The sequence below is a fragment of the Cynocephalus volans genome, chromosome 18, assembly GCF_027409185.1.
Source record: "Cynocephalus volans isolate mCynVol1 chromosome 18, mCynVol1.pri, whole genome shotgun sequence".
In the NCBI taxonomy this organism is placed as follows: domain Eukaryota; kingdom Metazoa; phylum Chordata; class Mammalia; order Dermoptera; family Cynocephalidae; genus Cynocephalus; species Cynocephalus volans.
This window is the reverse complement of record NC_084477.1, coordinates 8,342,065-8,358,911: the sequence shown is the minus strand read 5'-3', so window position 1 is coordinate 8,358,911 and position 16,847 is coordinate 8,342,065. Positions and strand designations below refer to the sequence as shown.

At 34.5% G+C, this 16,847-nt stretch overlaps 1 protein-coding gene across 3 annotated transcripts in view; it reads left to right on the top strand.

The window, feature by feature from the left end:
- AHCTF1 (AT-hook containing transcription factor 1) overlaps window positions 1-16,847 on the top strand; it is an 82,109-nt gene that overhangs the window by 54,313 nt on the left and 10,949 nt on the right. For all 3 annotated transcript variants that reach the window (XM_063082891.1, XM_063082892.1, XM_063082893.1), the window contains exons 22-32: window positions 687-831; window positions 909-1,040; window positions 1,705-1,855; window positions 2,295-2,445; window positions 2,778-2,885; window positions 6,186-6,378; window positions 8,115-8,315; window positions 9,007-9,424; window positions 11,094-11,217; window positions 13,148-13,245; window positions 16,575-16,774. In XM_063082891.1, coding sequence (XP_062938961.1) covers window positions 687-831; window positions 909-1,040; window positions 1,705-1,855; window positions 2,295-2,445; window positions 2,778-2,885; window positions 6,186-6,378; window positions 8,115-8,315; window positions 9,007-9,424; window positions 11,094-11,217; window positions 13,148-13,245; window positions 16,575-16,774 — 1,921 coding nt within the window. The remainder of the gene's footprint in view (window positions 1-686; window positions 832-908; window positions 1,041-1,704; window positions 1,856-2,294; window positions 2,446-2,777; window positions 2,886-6,185; window positions 6,379-8,114; window positions 8,316-9,006; window positions 9,425-11,093; window positions 11,218-13,147; window positions 13,246-16,574; window positions 16,775-16,847) is intronic.

The window sequence follows — 16,847 nt, the reverse complement described above, 5'->3', positions numbered from 1 at the left end:
GTATATTCTTATACATAAAGGTTTATGCATTTCTGCTGGGTTTCTTATAGAGTATATTTCTTTCAGTGGTATTGTTGGGTCACAGCCTATATGTAATTTTAATTCTCATAGATATACCCAAGTGGACCTCCAAGACAATTCTATCAGTGGGGTATGAGTTTAACACTGGCATTTTTTTTTAAGTTCTCAGAATCCCCATCTGACTCTGGGGGACTCCTACGTGAGAAAGACTGCTTCATTTAAATGACCTTATTGCCCCCAGAAGGTACCTTGGCACCTCCAAATGGTGTCAGAGACTGTCGGATTTCACCTATGTTCTCCAGTCAGATCTTGCTTCAGAGCAATCAAAATCTGCTACTAAGTTATACCTCCCCTCTCTTTCCCAGTGTTTCAGTTCTGTCCAGGCCACGTTAGCTTTTTGTCTTCTTTGAACTACTGTATACGTTATTTGCTTTTCTATTATTTTACACTTAAATAATAATACAGACAACATAAAATTAAGTCTTTAAAGATGCCTTGTCATCTCGTTGACATTATTGCTAAGATGCATTTTGGAGCAATTAGTATTCAATAAATTTTTACTTTTCTATTATATGTACAAAGTATCTTTGAGATTCTATACATAGAACTTGTTTTGATCATTTTAAATAGCTTTTCTAAAACTAAACTTTTATAAACAATTTCAGGTGCATGGTTGAGGCCTGGAGTTTATTACGGCAGCATTCTAATAGGTTGAACATAGAGGAGTTACTGAAGCACACGTACAAAGTCTGTCAGGAAGTGGGCTTAATGGAGGATTTACTGAAGTTACCATTTACAGACACTGAGCAGGTAATCACTTATCAATGTAAACTTCTCAGAAATTCAGGATAAACTGATAGTTTACAAATCTATTTTGTTCTTTTTAGGAATGTTTAGTGAAATTTTTGCAGTCCAGTGCCAGTGTTCAGAATCATGAATTCCTTTTAGTTCACCATTTGCAGCGTGCCAGTTATGTTCCAGCCTTGAAGCTAAACCAGACTCTGAAGATTAATCTCATGGTATGATTAAAGTTGTCTTATTTTGGAGGACAAGAGAATAGGAAAAACTGGAGATGTTTTTAGTTCGTTATATATAAGAGCTTGCCATTTGATAGCCACTGTGCTTTGCATTATCTTGAACTTGGAGAATCCTCTCATCTCTGTAGCAGAATTGGGAACAGGGTATTTTAACTTATTTAATCCTTTCATATACGCCATTTATGTTCTGATGTCTACCCACAGTCTTGCCAGACTAACTGCTTCACTCAGGGAAAACGAGAGGAAGAGGTAAAGGATAGTTCAAAGAACACTGGACTTCAAGGGTCAGATTAATTCTTAATTTGCTATGTGCTTGAGACACACCCTGAACCTTGGTTTCCTCATCTGTAAAATGATATCAAGGTTATGAGGATGCACAGAAGTGTGAGTGAAGTAACAGGTAGTGTTACTTCACTACCTGTTTTTATTAATTGTGAAGAATCAAAGCTTGGTGGCAGAGATTTGGAATTTATTGATATGTAAGGATTAATGAAGCAATTAGGTGTGCAGGTGAAGTCCTTTTGGAAAAATGAATAGGTAGGAGGAAGATATTATTTATAATTATATTTTAAATGATAAATATATAACTAAGTATATAACTAACATTTTGGAAATTAATTTTTGCAAATTATGATATGTCCAATAGAACGATCGTGATCCTCGTTTGCGGGAGAGATCAGTGGCTCGAAATTCTATATTAGAACAATATGGGAAAATCCTTCCTAGAGTCCAGCAAAAATTAGCCACTGAACGAGCTAAGCCTTACCGTCTGTTAACACCATCAGTTCTTCGAGAAGGTGAGATTTCATTGAAGAATGTCATAAACTATTGGGCTAGAAAAGATATTGCATGATTACTTGAAATCATCATTATCTTAAATTTAGCTCGCTTTTGCTAATACATACTCAAGAGTCATCACTGTTTTGATTTTTTACTGGTTGCTCTATCCCAAGAAGTTTAAGGCTTCCTTGGAATTTTTTTGTACTTTCTTTACTCGTGTAGTGCAGAATGAAGGAACTCTTTCTGTTTCAAATGAATTTAGAAAACATATAGAATTTTTTTTTTGCCATCTCCTAAAAGCCCTAATTGTTAACTTTCCGTGTAGCTGTAACTAAACCAAATATAGTTTTATGTACTCTTATTGTGTAATCTGTGTTTTCCGGTCATTTCCCCATATTCTTTTATTAAAATCCTGTTTGTTAAAGATGCAATTAAATTTTACATTCTTTATTGTAGTTTCTAGACCCAAGCCATTATCAGCAGTTCCGAAGCAAGTCGTAACAGGAAATGTGGTAACAAGATCTGCGCTCATCAATAATGTGTTATCCAAAATTGGAGAGGTTTGGGCAAGCAGTGAACCTAAAAATAATATCTCACTTTACAATAGGTATGTTTTTCTTACATCTTCTGTAGTTGCACTACTTGCTAATCTTTCTTTGACATCATCAGCCGATGACAATCCACCCCCTCATTGCCTTAGTTTATTACTGTACATAAAAAGGAAAAACTCTTTTTATGTTGGCTACTTTTCTTACAAGAAGAATATTTTTTATCTTTAAATTGAAAAGTGACATATTTATTGTTATTTGTAAGTCATGCAGAAATGCGTAAAGGATAAAATCAAAGTCCTTTTCTCTCCCATCTAATCCCACCTAATAGCATTTTTATCAGTGCTCCTCCTGATACATAATCAAAAGTTATATTTTATTTTCTTTGTAGTATTAATATAGAAGAATCATCTTCTATAGTATATTCACTCCCAGATCCCAAGCTACCTGAGGCATTCATTGGAACACCAATTTCAAAAATATCACAACAGATTTCTAGGTAAGAGTTTACTAAATCATTTTAAAAGATACAATGTTAGATGATAATTATAACTGTAATTTTAATTTTTATTTATTTTTTTTGTAGCTGGCCAGTACAGGGATCCAAAGCCTGGACTTTGGTATTGTAACACCACACTCTAACCAACTGAGCTAACTGGCCAGCCCTTTAATTTAATTATCTTTAAAATTTTACAGACGCTATTTTGTATTCTTTTTTTTTTTTTAAAAGATGACCAGTAAAGGGATCTTAACTCTTGGCTTGGTGTTGTTTGTTAGCACCATGCTCTCCCAAGTGAGCCATGGGCCGGCCCTCATTATTTTATATTCTTAAGACAATTTTAAATTCTTGCTTTTTATTATAATTTGGGCAGCAGTATACTAATTTCAGGAAATTTTATATCAGCTGGTAGTGTACTTAAAATTTTCTTCATGATTTTAGACTACTTAGTGAAAAGAAGCAAATTGTTTTATTAAGAGCATGAGCAAAGTAACCTGTTACTTTCTTTAATATTATCTCCTTGTTGATTGACCTCTGAATGAAGGCTATTTTTAGAATTAATCAAATTGGTTTGTATTGAAACTTTCTCCTGTACAACAGAGAGGCTACTAAAATGTCTTATGTAGCTTCAGATGCAGTAATGCTTTTTTTACATCTTACCAATGGTATTAGAAAAATAGTTAAATTCAAGTTTTGTGTCCAAGATGGAATTATGATGGTATTTAGAAATTAGATAGTTGGAAAGTATTCATAATAATCAATAGCAGAGAACAGAATGACTCTTGATGTATTCTTTCTTTGTTCTTAATTTACCCATGGTTGTTGCAAATTTTTGGTTATTTTATCAAGGGCAAAATTATATTATTGTATGGAAATAAAAAATTATCTGAATTTTTGACACTAAGAGACCTTGGGATAATTTAATAACGTTTAAATACTTGAGGCCACAGGTGTTCATAGAATGTGCATAATGGACATATTTTCATAGCTTGAAAGGATTTTCTATTTTTTGGATTAGATTTAATTAGGTTGTTACCCTCTAATTACCCAGGGATGGTAAGAAGATATTTTAAAGGGAAGTTATTATTACTGTCATTCTTTTTTTCAACCAGTGGTTTTAATTTTTTTCCACAAATCATTTTTTCTTGGTCCCTACGTACTTTGATAGATCTAGGGCTCAGTAGAGGGGCTTATAAGAAAAGTTTTAATTTAAGACCCTTGACTAATGAAGTATTATGAGAACTCTTTAACGCCAGTCTTAACTCAGATGAAGGAGAGCCATGTAAGGTGTGAGTACTGACCTTCTATAAAATCATTCCATTCTCCTAATTTTGTATTTTTCATACTGGTTTGCATTACTGGGTAGTAAGCAAATATAATGGGTTCTGACTAGCATATCTTTCAGTGAAATAGAGTAGAATAGGTAGTACCAGTGGGCACTGTGTGCAGTAAGGGTTAAGTGCTGTTTTATGTAATGTATGTTTTGTTTATGTATATGATATAAAATGCTTTTATTTGGATCATGGTCAAAAAAGTCATTGAGGAAATCCTAAGACCTAGCACAATATTTAACATTTCCTTTAGATAATACTTAAAAATATTTTTTCTTGATACTTTTTTTTTTTTTTTTAGTATAACTTAAATATATTAAGTCTTTGGTTAGTATAAGAATTTTGCTTTTACTCAGTACGTGCCATTTGTTGCACAAGCCCTGCTTTTAAGAAGTAATCATTCATAAATAGGCAACTTAGACATAAATATTAACACAATGCAAAGCATTTAACAGAATATCTGTTTGGGATAGCCCAATATAAAAGTGAGCAAACTGTTTACAAGTACATTTGGCCCTTCCTATCTGTGGGTTCTGCGTCCATGGGTTTAACCAATTATGGATTGAAATTGTTCAAAGGAAAAATAACAAAAAGTACAAATAAAAATACAGTATAACAATTCTAACAACTATTTACACAGTATTTACATTGTGTTAGGTATTTTAAGTAATTTAGAGATGATTAATTGTGCATAGGTTATATGCAAATACTATGCTATTTTATATAAGGGACTTGAGCATCTGCAGATTTTGGTATGGGGGCGTCCCTAAAACCAGTTCTCTCCATGGATACTGAGGGCCACAAGGTAGAGAAAGAAGAGTTGGAACAGAAAAACAGAAAGAAGTGTCTAGCAAGCCTGATTGAATATTCTTGATTTGGTGGAAATCTCACAGCTGTGCTTGGTACATAATAATGAGTAGGAAGACCTTGTATTAAGGAGATGCTTCCTGTAACTATTTCCCCACTGGGTAATAAGTTGGATCTTAAATCGGTACTCATCTGCCACTCCTAATAGCGAAAATCTTGTCTGAACACAAAGGACAGAATGATAGAGAAGCCACAGCAACTAGAAGTTTTTATTTCTGGGTATCAAACCATGCTGCACTTTTCTGGTTATTCTCAGCTAAGCCACATTGTATTTGGGGGAAGAAAAAACGTATTGTTTTTATCACTAGAAAATATAACCCTAAAATAGGCTATTTATTAGGAAATTGAGAAAAGAGTGACCTGTGCAAGTCCACTAGAAATTATAACTTGAAAATTTCACTTTCAGGTTTAAATTATTTATCCATAAATTAAGCTTTTAAGCTTATTTGGATTATGGCTGCTTAATACAAGTCACCAGTGAGATCAGTTTTATCATTTGATATGAACTGGGTCCAGGACATTACAGAAAACCATTTAGTAGAATCTTGAGATTCTCTTTAGTCACCAAGCTCATTAGTTAGAAAAAATTACCTTTTTTATTTTCGCATCAGTCTAATCTTTATTACAGTCACAACCATGAAGGTAAAATAAACCAGTATTCATTGTGTATATCATTTGTATAGGTAAAAGGAGTTTTTACATGTGGCTGAAAATGAATTTTAGCAAGGATTGCTGGGGAAGAAGGCTTGTGCTGTTTTCTTTAGTATTTAAAATCATTAGCAGGTCATCTTCATTTGAAAATAAATGCCTAGCTTGTAGTAAGGACTCAGTAAAAGGGAGGACAACTAGAACTCTTTAAAATCAATTGTTATCTACAATTCCTAATTCTCTTTTTTGATACTGAATTAATTTTCTGACTTTTTGAACTGAGTGTTTGGATTACATTAATATACTTGACAATTTATATTCGCGTCTAGTTATATTTACCAGTGAATATAGAAGTCTGAATAATTAAATGGTATACTAAATTCTTTTATTTCTTCAGTATAACTCAATAGAAGTTACTAGGATTTTTCTATTTATATGTGTATTCTGATTACAGACTACTGGATTTGGTTGTTCATCCTGTTCCCCAGTCTTCTGAATGTTTGGGGTTTATTCATCAACCCCCCACAAGATCTCCTTTGTACCTAGCATCCAGTTTGTTGCCATTAAATTCACAGTTTAAAGGATCACGTCAAAACACCTCCAGAGCTTCAGAATCACATTTACTTGAAACTCCTCTTGTAGTTAAGGTTGGTATTACAAATCTAGCGTTTCATAGTGGTGCTAGGGAATTCTTATTTTTCAAGTAGCAATGGGAAGATAAGCTATTTATAACTGATATCTCTGGGAAATCAACAGCTTTAAGTATTTTTTCTTTTTACTTTTTATGGACATCTTTCCAAAATACTGTATTTTTACATCTTCTTGAACAGAGTTGTAAATTTACCCTTCTGGCCTAAAGTTAACAACATTGTAGACTTGAATGTAATGCAAGGCTTTGTGTGGCTATTAAAAATTGGCCTTTGTCCTTTGCAAAATGCTTTCAAGGTCTTGAGTTTGTTTTTATTTTTACATAAATTCCATTGCTGGTACCATTATGCTGTTATTTTTTCCTTCTATCAAATGCTTTTTAGTTTTTACATTTATTTTTATTTAAATTTTCTGACTCCTTTGATGGCAGTATAAACTGTTACTCCTTCCTACTATCTTTAAATGGCCTTTTCTTCTACCCTCCTGATAACTTTTTAGCTGAGAAACCTCAAAACTAAAATTGTGATGACTGGTAACAGTGGTCTTTTACCTTTACATTTTCAAAGTGTTTTTCTGTATGTTATCTCTTAGCTCCTTGTCCAGTGTTCTGCATTGAATCCCAGAAGCTTTTTTTCTTAAACTTAAAAAAAAATTATTTCTGGGTTCTCTGTTCTGGATATCCAGCATTTATAGTGAAGCTAGGGAATTCTTACTTTTCAAGTTGAATATAAGATACCTCAATAAGTGGTATGCCTGGGCCGACCCTGTGGCTCACTTGGGAGAGTGCGGCGCTAGGAGCGCAGCAGCTCTCCCACCGTGGGTTCGGATCCTATATAGGGATGGCCGGTGCGCTCACTGGCTGAGCGTGGTGCAGTGACACCAAGCCAAGGGTTGTGATCCCCTTACCGGTCACAAAAAAAATAAAAATAAAAAAAATAAAAAATAAATGGTATTCCTAAAGCAGTTATTAAAAGAAGTTGAAAAAGTTGATAAAATTGTGAGGTTCCTGACACTTATTAACTTTTTTTATCTGTTAAAAACAATCACATTTCATATTATCTACAGCTAGGTTCAAATGAAATGAAATCAGGAAATAATTTTGTATCTGCTGCCAAAATAGCCTAGGGGGAAAAAAAATCAGTATAGTCTTATAACACGTCTAGCAGAATTCATTAATCTAATGAGACTTAGTAATCTGTTTACTAGGCCTTTAGAGGGCAAGTTAAGTGAAGGAATTATTTCTACTAAGTTATTTATGTGCTAATTTCAAATTATTTTTATTTACTAAATCTTTAGAGGGTTCTAGTTAAGTAATTCAGTTACTGTTGGATGCATGTGATGAAATTTTACTTTTTCCTAAAACATACTGAAATCAGTGTCATTTTTAATTTAGATTAGCTTCCTATAATTAATTAATCTAGGTTCTGTTCACCACATACTATCATCTCTTTTACCTAACAAAAATTTTGTAAGCATTATTAGTTAAATAATTTCTTACTAATCGGCATTTTATTTTTTAGTTGAATTTAAATTTGAAATAACCAAGACCTTTAGATTATGGATGCAATTTTATGTTTTGTGAGCTTTGGTAGTAATCTGGAATAAAAATTTCTATTCATGTGTTTATTGGAGATGAGAATATAACCACTACTATGACTCAGTTGACCCAGTTTGTCCTTATGTAAGTGCCTTTTACAAACATTAATGGTGGAATTATATTTGCTGTTTGTCATAGAAAGCTAAAAGTTTGGTCATGTCCGTTACTTCTGGATTTGCCGAGTTCACTCCTCAGTCTATCCTAAGGTCTGGTCTTCGATCAACACCTTTAGCATCTCCTTCTCTATCACCTGGAAGGTCTCTCACTCCTCCTTTACGACTTAAAGAAACTAGAATTTCATTTGTGGAAGAAGGCATGAACACAAAATGGACTACTGGAGTAAGTCTGATAATAATTGGGAGGAAAGACTTAAAAGTATATTAGCTCCTACAAGTACAAAGTTAAATAAATCAATTTAAATTATATTACTGTAGATTTTTATGCACAATCTTGCAGATAATCATGAAATTAGAAAACACATTAGTTCTGAAAGAAACTTTAGGGCATTGGCTAAACCAAACCCATCATTTTACTGGTAAAGAAAATAAGGCTCAGAAGTACCAAGGAAGTTACATATAGTCAACTAGATATTTGGTGGCAAAAATGGGACTAGAACCCAGACCTCCTAATTCTCAGTGTTTTTTTGTTTATTTCTTAGGTTTTTTTTTTTTTTTTTTCTAAAACTTGTGTTGCTTTTCTTATTAAGTTTCTAATTGGTTGTCTATTTAGGAGGGTGTGTCTTCAGAGCTCTACTATAGGTTAATAGGAACCCATTTGGTGATTATTGGTCATCTAGCCTCTTCTACCTTTAGTCATCTGAAAATACTAATGTATTACCAACTAGGTAAACATTAACAACCATTAACTTTTAATTATGGAACAAGTGAATTTTGATTAAGGAGAGAGTTGAGAGAAGTACAGAGCACAGAAAGGGTAGTTATGATTGAGATGGATAACTTAGGACTAGACTTGACTTGTGGTACTACAAGGTATTTACTAGTTAATTTTTTTCTTTTCAAAATCTTAATAGACTGCAGATGATAGCAACACAAAGATATTTGTTACTACATCTTTCCATGAATGTGGAGTTCCGGGAGAAACGGATTGGTTGAAGAGCAAAGATAAGACCATACCTTTTCCCCTGAATAGCCCTGAAAAGGACCATCATGAAATGTCTGTGAGGTCACAGGATACATCCTCACAAAGTTTAGAGAAACTGGATGTGAGCAAAGAAAACAGCAATGCTTCAACCAGATCAGACCAGACTACCTTAGAGTATCAGGATGCGCTATCACCGGGAGACTTCGAAGATATGGTTCTCTTGGCCTCTAAGCCGGCAGGGTCTTCCACTGAACTAATTACTAATTTAACTGTGCAGATGGAGAAGGACAGTGATAAAGATGTGTTTCAGTCAGAAATAATTCCTCCAGACTCGGAGAAGCAAATGGGTAGGAACTCATTTCTAAATATTCAAAATTGCCAATGATGTTCCTTAATAAAATTTGTAATAGAAATGTTCCCACCATAGGAAAAAGCATCAGGGTTAAATAATGATTGTATGCTCACAGCATACTAAGTCCTAGATACAAAATACAAGTCTTACTCGTTCAGCTTATAGTGTGGCTTGCATTGTTTCGTAAGTAGATACAACATTTGAGGGGAGAACTTGTGTGTGTTACTTTTTTTATTTGGCAATGAAATTTGGAAAAGAACGGTAACGTTTAAGGAAGGAAATGTGAGATGCCATAGTCTGACTTAAAAGGCCTTCTGGTAAGCTATGAAAAGTAATAATACTAACTTTAGAGACTAGATTGTTATTGCAATTTTTAACTTACCCAGCAGCTTTAACTTTATAGAATTCTGCTCAGAAACCAAGAATTTCCTTCTACTCTCTATTCTCCATAATAATCACTGGACAATCAAAATAAATGTCCAAAGGCCCATGACTTTATCTTTATATTCCTTTACCTATCAAAAATTTTTGTGAGTTCCTAATATATGTGCTCCAGTGAGCTCCTCCTGTGTGTGTGTGCTGGATGTTGAGGATTAAACAGTGAGTAAACATGGCACCTGCCCACATGTCATGTATTGGACTATTATTGACAAATAAGTACTTATAATGCAATTTGGTTAATGCTATCCAGGAAGGAATTTGGAGGGGCCAGAGGAACACCGAGAAGGGAAGAGACCTGCCTTAGAATTGGCAGATAAGAAAACTAAGCCTGTTTTTATGTTTCATACCCCATATATAGTTTTAACAAGTTTATTTAAAGTTAACTGCTAAATCTGCTAACTTTAAATCTGTACAACCAAACACTTATATAAAAGTCTGTTTCATAAGTAGTTTATTTTGGGAAATATTTTCTGCCTAGGCTAAACTAAGGTTTCTTAAGATAGGAGTTCAGTGAAATTTGGACTTATAATGTCTTTATTTAGTAAACATAAGCATTATTAATTGCTCCCATAACCTTGGGACTATGCTCATAAACAGCATATATCTAGAAATTTACATTGCTCTTTTGATGTGCCATGTTGTAATAAAATATTTAAATGGTAAATATTAGATGGGAATGTTCATAACAGTATCTTCATTGATTATTCCTACAGTATTAGTCAGTCTCAAATAGAAATCTTTATTGTTTTTTCTAGGGGGTAGTATGAGGGTACTTCAAAAAGTCTGTGGGAAAATAGAATTAAAGGATAATACAAATCTTTCTGTGAATTCTTTAGATAACACAAAGTGAATCAGGCTAAATTTGAATTCTAGCTCAGCTCCTTAACTAAGTAAGCTTTGTGAGCTGGGGTAAGCAGTGTAACTTTATGCTTCAGTTTTCTCACCTACCTCTTTGGATGTTGAGCATTAAGTGAGTTAATATATGTAGAAGACTTGCAATAGTGCCTAATAAAGCCAAAAGTGAAAAGTGGGAGGTTAAGGGAGACTCTTGAGCTAGGCTCAGAGAATTAGAAGAAGGAACCGCCAGCAGTCTGATGCCAAGAGAGCAAACATAAGAGAATAAAAAAGCAGACCCAACAACTTTTTAAAAAGCAACAGTCCAAGACCATGAGTAATTGCTAAATGTTTAGCATGAATAATATTCTTATCTGTATGATTTACAGGCACTTTAGAAAATGCAGAAACAAAGGATCTCTTAGTTGCAGAGGAGGCATCTTCGGAATTGAATCACTTAAGCCCCATCCAAGGAGTTGAAGCTTCTCTTCGTGTACCAACAACCCATGAAGGGTAAGTTTATGGAGAAAAATTCAAATACGTTTAAAAAGAAGCTTAATGAAACTGAACTGGCTGTAAAACATTCTCTGCGTTTTAGATCTTATTTACATCTTTGACATCTTTATTTTGGTAATACTGTTTTTCATGAAGTTCAGTTGTACAATTGTGTGTTATTCAGTAGTTTCCATGAAGTCTTAAAATGCTGCTAGATATTTCCTGAATATATTGAGACATGATGAATTGAGGCAGAACTCTTTTAATATTCTTTGGTGATCCTAATTTGTCTGTGACCAAAAAGTGTACTCACAACTATGTGTTCGTCTACATACTCACCTTTTCAGTGGTTTCAGGGTGATCTGGCACACGGATCCTAATAGGACCAAAGTGGAGCATGACTCAGAGACAGTTTTGTTTCCTACCATTTAGTCAATACAAAACTCTAGCTAAGTTTTCATTTGTTTTTTAATGACTAGTTGAAATATTATGCTTCCGAATAATCTTATTGATACTTTGTACCAGGAAAGACAATATACTAGATGATATAGGGCAGTGCTGTTCAAAGCGTGATCTTGACAGATTGGTGCCAGTTCCAAATAGTTAATCATCTGCAACAAGACATGCAGCTTGCGCTGCTTCCTTTACTAAAAGTCAGCTAAACTAATCAGTATGGTTAGTGAAGTAGTTGGTTCACCTTCTGGCAAAAGCTCCTTGTCTCATGGCAAGAGTGGACACAGATTGCCTATTAGCACTTTGACTAGTGCTGTCGTAGAGGGTACAAAAAAGTGATACCTTCAATTATCAAGAACTAGTAAGGGTAATTTAGTAAAATTAGCTCACATAAAACATGATAATTTAAGACTAAATGGTTTATTACTTTATAAGTAGAGGGAATGACTTTACAAACTACTCTCAAAATTCAGTATCACGATAGTTGCTTTTCATACATTGTACTCATCACGTGTTTCACTTCTGAGAAGAGCAATTCAGATTAGCTGGAATCTTCATCAGGCCTTCATGTAAAAAGTGGGAAACACCAATATGAAAGGATTTTACTGTTAGATCTAATGTTTTTTGAATTTTAATGAAAACTAATATTATTTAGAGAAATGGGTTTGACAGTTAATTGCAACAATCACAAAGCAGAAAGTAATCACGTGAGAAGAAACTTCATAGTGAATATTAATCATTTTAGCAAACTAGTTCCTTTTTAAGTATAAACATATTTGATATTTTGTGGATATTTATTGTTGGTTCTCAGTTATCCTTATTATGAACATTGTGATTGGGATGTCTTACAAAAATCTATAAATAAATGTGTGTGTATTTCAAATAACTGCTTTTTTTGAATTTACTTTATAATATCTTTTTTCCTATTTTTAAAAATCAGCATGCTTTAGTTGGGTTTTGGGGAAAGGCCAGCTCATAATAGTAAAGGACCACCACTATCAGCGTATTCCCAAACTATTTTCATAACGTATATTAATACAAGTCCCATTGGCCTCCCATTCTGAGTTATTTATCACACTATTTCACTTCAGCATTAAAATATTGATCCCAATTCTAGTGAGTATATAGGAAATATTCCATAATATTTGACAAATGTGTTTGAAGAATATGGCCACAGATGACTGAAAATTGAAAATTGGCTTGTGTGATTTATGCTGACAAGCATTTAAAATTATTTTATTTAAACTTTCAGGCCCATGCCATTATTGCCTCAAAAAAGTAAAGTTTTAGAAAATAGGAAAAATAAGTACAGCTTTGTTTCTAAATTCACTTGTAAATTTTATAATATTATTCAAAATGGGCTTGACTGCTATTGATTTCTCTGAACCTCAGTTTTCATCAACAGATTGACAAATAAGAGAGGCAATAGGGTTAATGCAGATTAGAGCAGATGGCATCTTCCTACGCACTAAAGTATATATTTCTATTTCTGAAGGAAAACTCTTACCCTGAAGTCCAAGCTACCAGTTTTGGATGAAGGATTAATATCTGTTGAAACCTGCACCTCTACACTTGGAGCAGATAATAATAAATGTACGTATTATTTTGACATTAAGATCATTTCATTTTAGTATTTTGAACAAAAGGATTTCTATTGTTGGAACAAAATACCCTATTTATCCAGATTTTCTTTCCTCAGTTCTTCCTCTCTGATCAGCTTCCCTGGTATAAAAGCATTCTAAAGAGAGATGTCAGCTGTCAAAATAGTGGGTTGCTGGTCTGGCCAGTTAGTTCAGTTGGTTTAGAGTGTGGTGGTGTAATACCGAGGTTAAGGGTTCACATCCCCATAACGGCCAACTGCCCAAAGGAAAAAAAAATAGTGGGCCGCTAATAAGGCATTCTGTGGGGCCGAGCCCGTGGCGCACTCGGGAGAGTGCAGCGCTGGGAGCGCGGCGACGCTCCCGCCGCGGGTTCAGATCCTATATGGGAATGGCCGGTGCACTCACTGGTTGAGTGCAGGTCACGAAAAAGACAAAAAAAAAAAAATAAGGCATTCTGTGGCTCTTAATAGTGGAAGTCTTAGAATAGTGTTTGTGGACATATTTTCTTTTGGAACATGAAAGAACAAAGTAAATTACGTATATACAGCCAGGTTACATACCTGCTTTTTGATCTTAGACTCAGACATCTATCTACTATGGAGCAACTTTCATTTTTATTCTGTTTGTGATAATTTAGGGCTAAGACTAGCTTTTCATTATTAGAAAATCATAAATAACTGAATTTACTCTGGGGAAATTAGCAAGTGTATGGAATTTATTTAATTTTTTATCCAGTGAACATTTTTTAATTGGATGCCTACTCTCAGTTAAACCCTGGCTAGGCAGAGATAAGGAATGTACATTTCCCTCAGTGAGCTCACAGTTGGGTTTAGGGAAAGCAGACACCTTGAATGTCTATGACCAGAATTTGTCTTGCATTTCACATGTATTAACTCATGTAATCCTCACAATGCTGTGTGATGACACCATTGTTATCTGACTCTAGAACCCGAGCTCTTAAACTGTTATGTCTTTCTGTCACACAGGGCTTAAGGCAAGCTTGAGCAAACCTGTTTTTGCCCCATGATTAAGAATGTAATATGTGCTTATTGTAAAATAATCCAGAGATAATTGTCTAACATTTAAAGTAAAAACCTGGCTACTCATTTTAGGGATTTATAATTAACAATTTAAAGCATCTTTTTCCTGAATTTTTTTTCCTGTGCATATTTTTTTCCATATATTGAAAGAGGAGTTAATATGGTGGCTAAAGAGCCCAGAGACTTGAACCACACTGCTTGAGTTCATACCCCATTCCACACTTATTAACTGTAAGACTATGGGTTAGACCTCTTGTTTCTTGTCTATAAAATATTAATAGTCACTATTAATATTCCCTTTTAAAACTATTTCATAGAGTTATTAGGATTAAGCCAGTTAAATGTAAAGTGTTGTGCTTGGAACTTAAAAGTTTAGTAAATGTTAGCTGTTATAAATAATTATTATTATATATTGTCAGCACATTTATTATCATCAAAAAAGCAGCTTTCTTTTTTCATTCAGTGTGTTTAAGACATTTTTCTATATCAGTCATATAGATTGATCCTATCCTTTTTAATGGCTCAATAGTGTGGCTCTTCTATGATATGCTTAACTATTGGCTTATTGGTGAACATTTTTGTTTTTGTTTTGATATTCATCTCTACAATGAATGTTCTTTTGTATATATTTTTGCACACTATGTCAGTATTTCTGTTGGGTAGATAATTAAACACGAGCTTGTTGGGTCAAGGAGTATGCACAGATTTTAAATATTTCACTGTTTCTCCAATAAAGGTTGTATACTAGTTTCATATACTGATGAATAAAAGGTACAGTGCCTGTTTTCCCATTCCTCTTTGCCAAACTGACAGGTGGAAAACATTTTTCATTTTATTAGTATTTGCGTGTTGGGGATAACAGCCCCATTATTGGTCAGAATATGAAAATATTTTTCCCTAGTAGGGTTTTTGGTTTTTTTGGACCGGTAAGGGGATTGCAACCCTTGGCATGGTGTCATCCACATCACGCTCAGCCAGTGAACGCACCGGCCATCCCTATATAGGCTCTGAACCTGAGGCCTCGGCGCTATCAGCGCTGCACTCTCCCAAGTGAGCCATGGGGCTGGCCCCCTAGTTGGTCTTTTAGGTTTTTTATTATTCAATTGATTTGTTAGACACTAAAAGATTTTTAATAAAGTTAATCAGAGTTATCTTTCCCCCCTCCCCCTATGAGGTATTTGGTGTTTTATGTCACTCACAAACTAAACCCAAATACAGCCTATGATGGCTAGTGATATACAAAAGTTTGGCAAAGAGGAAGATGAAAGAAGCAGGGTTTTTTAGGTGAGCCCCAAAATTACTATTTTTTAAGTGATATATAGTACATTTGTACCCATTTGAATGCTTTCTGCCAAAAGAGAGAGATCCGTTCCTTTTCACAGTGAGATCAAGGCCCAGATTGTATGTCCCTTGTGTATTCTATAATGGCTCAACAAGGAGTTGGTTGTCTAGTAGTCACCTGGTGAATATAATTTTCAGATTAATGAGGAACAGACATCTGAGCCTCCTCAAAGCAGTCGTCATTGTTTTAGTCCATTTTGTGTTGCTATAACAGAAACACCTGAGACTGGGTAATTTATAAAGGAAAGAGGTTTATTTGGCTTACGATTTTGGGACAGCTGCATCTGGCACGGGCCTCGGGCTGCTTCTACTCATGGTGGAAAGTGGCAGGCAGCCGGTGGGTTCAAGCAGATCACATAGTGAGAGGAAGCAAGAGAGAGAGAGAAGGTGCCAGGGTCTTTTAAAGCAACCAGCTCTCACGGGAACTAATAGAGCGAGAACTCACTCATTAATCCCCCCTCCCCCAGGGAGAGCATTAATCCATTCATGAGGGATCCGCCCCCATGACTCAATCAGTTTCCAACACTGCCACATTGGAGATCACATTTCCACATGAGTTTTGGAGGGGACAACACATCCAAACTCCATCAGTCATCATTATAAAGTTTCACAATAAAGGCAGGAATTATATTCCAGTTGAGAAAAACCAGTGTAGTCATTTTTAAATATGAAATCTATCTTCTCTTGTGTTTTGTGTTTGTGGAAAGTATATATATATTGTTTAAACTGAATGATAGGATACTGAAGAGGATTAATATGTAAGTCATTGTAGGCTTTTCTCCTTTTAGATGTTACAGACTTTCTGGCAATATGACAGTTTCTTAAAGTAATATTCTCAAGTGCAGTGTTGCCTTTTTTTTCCTGTTTGCTTCCTTAATTGTGTGTGTAGAAAATATTTTTCAGTTAAAATGTGAAAGATTAATTTTTATCTATCTTTCAGCTGTGGCCGATGTCACTGGTGATAGTGGAAGCACTGGGCTCACTATCTCTGAAAGTGCTATTATCTCTGAACATAGGCTTGACCAGGAAATAGCATTGGACTTAAAAGAAGATCATGAAATAGAAGCTGATGCACTAAAAGAAAGTGTTGACTTACCAGAAGAAAAGCCTCCAATTTCTGACAGTCCTCAAGAAATTCATGTAAAAAAATTTAATTTTTTAACTCTTTGTCAGTCTTTCCGTTTGGTTTGGTTAGACTTCAAGACACTGTGGT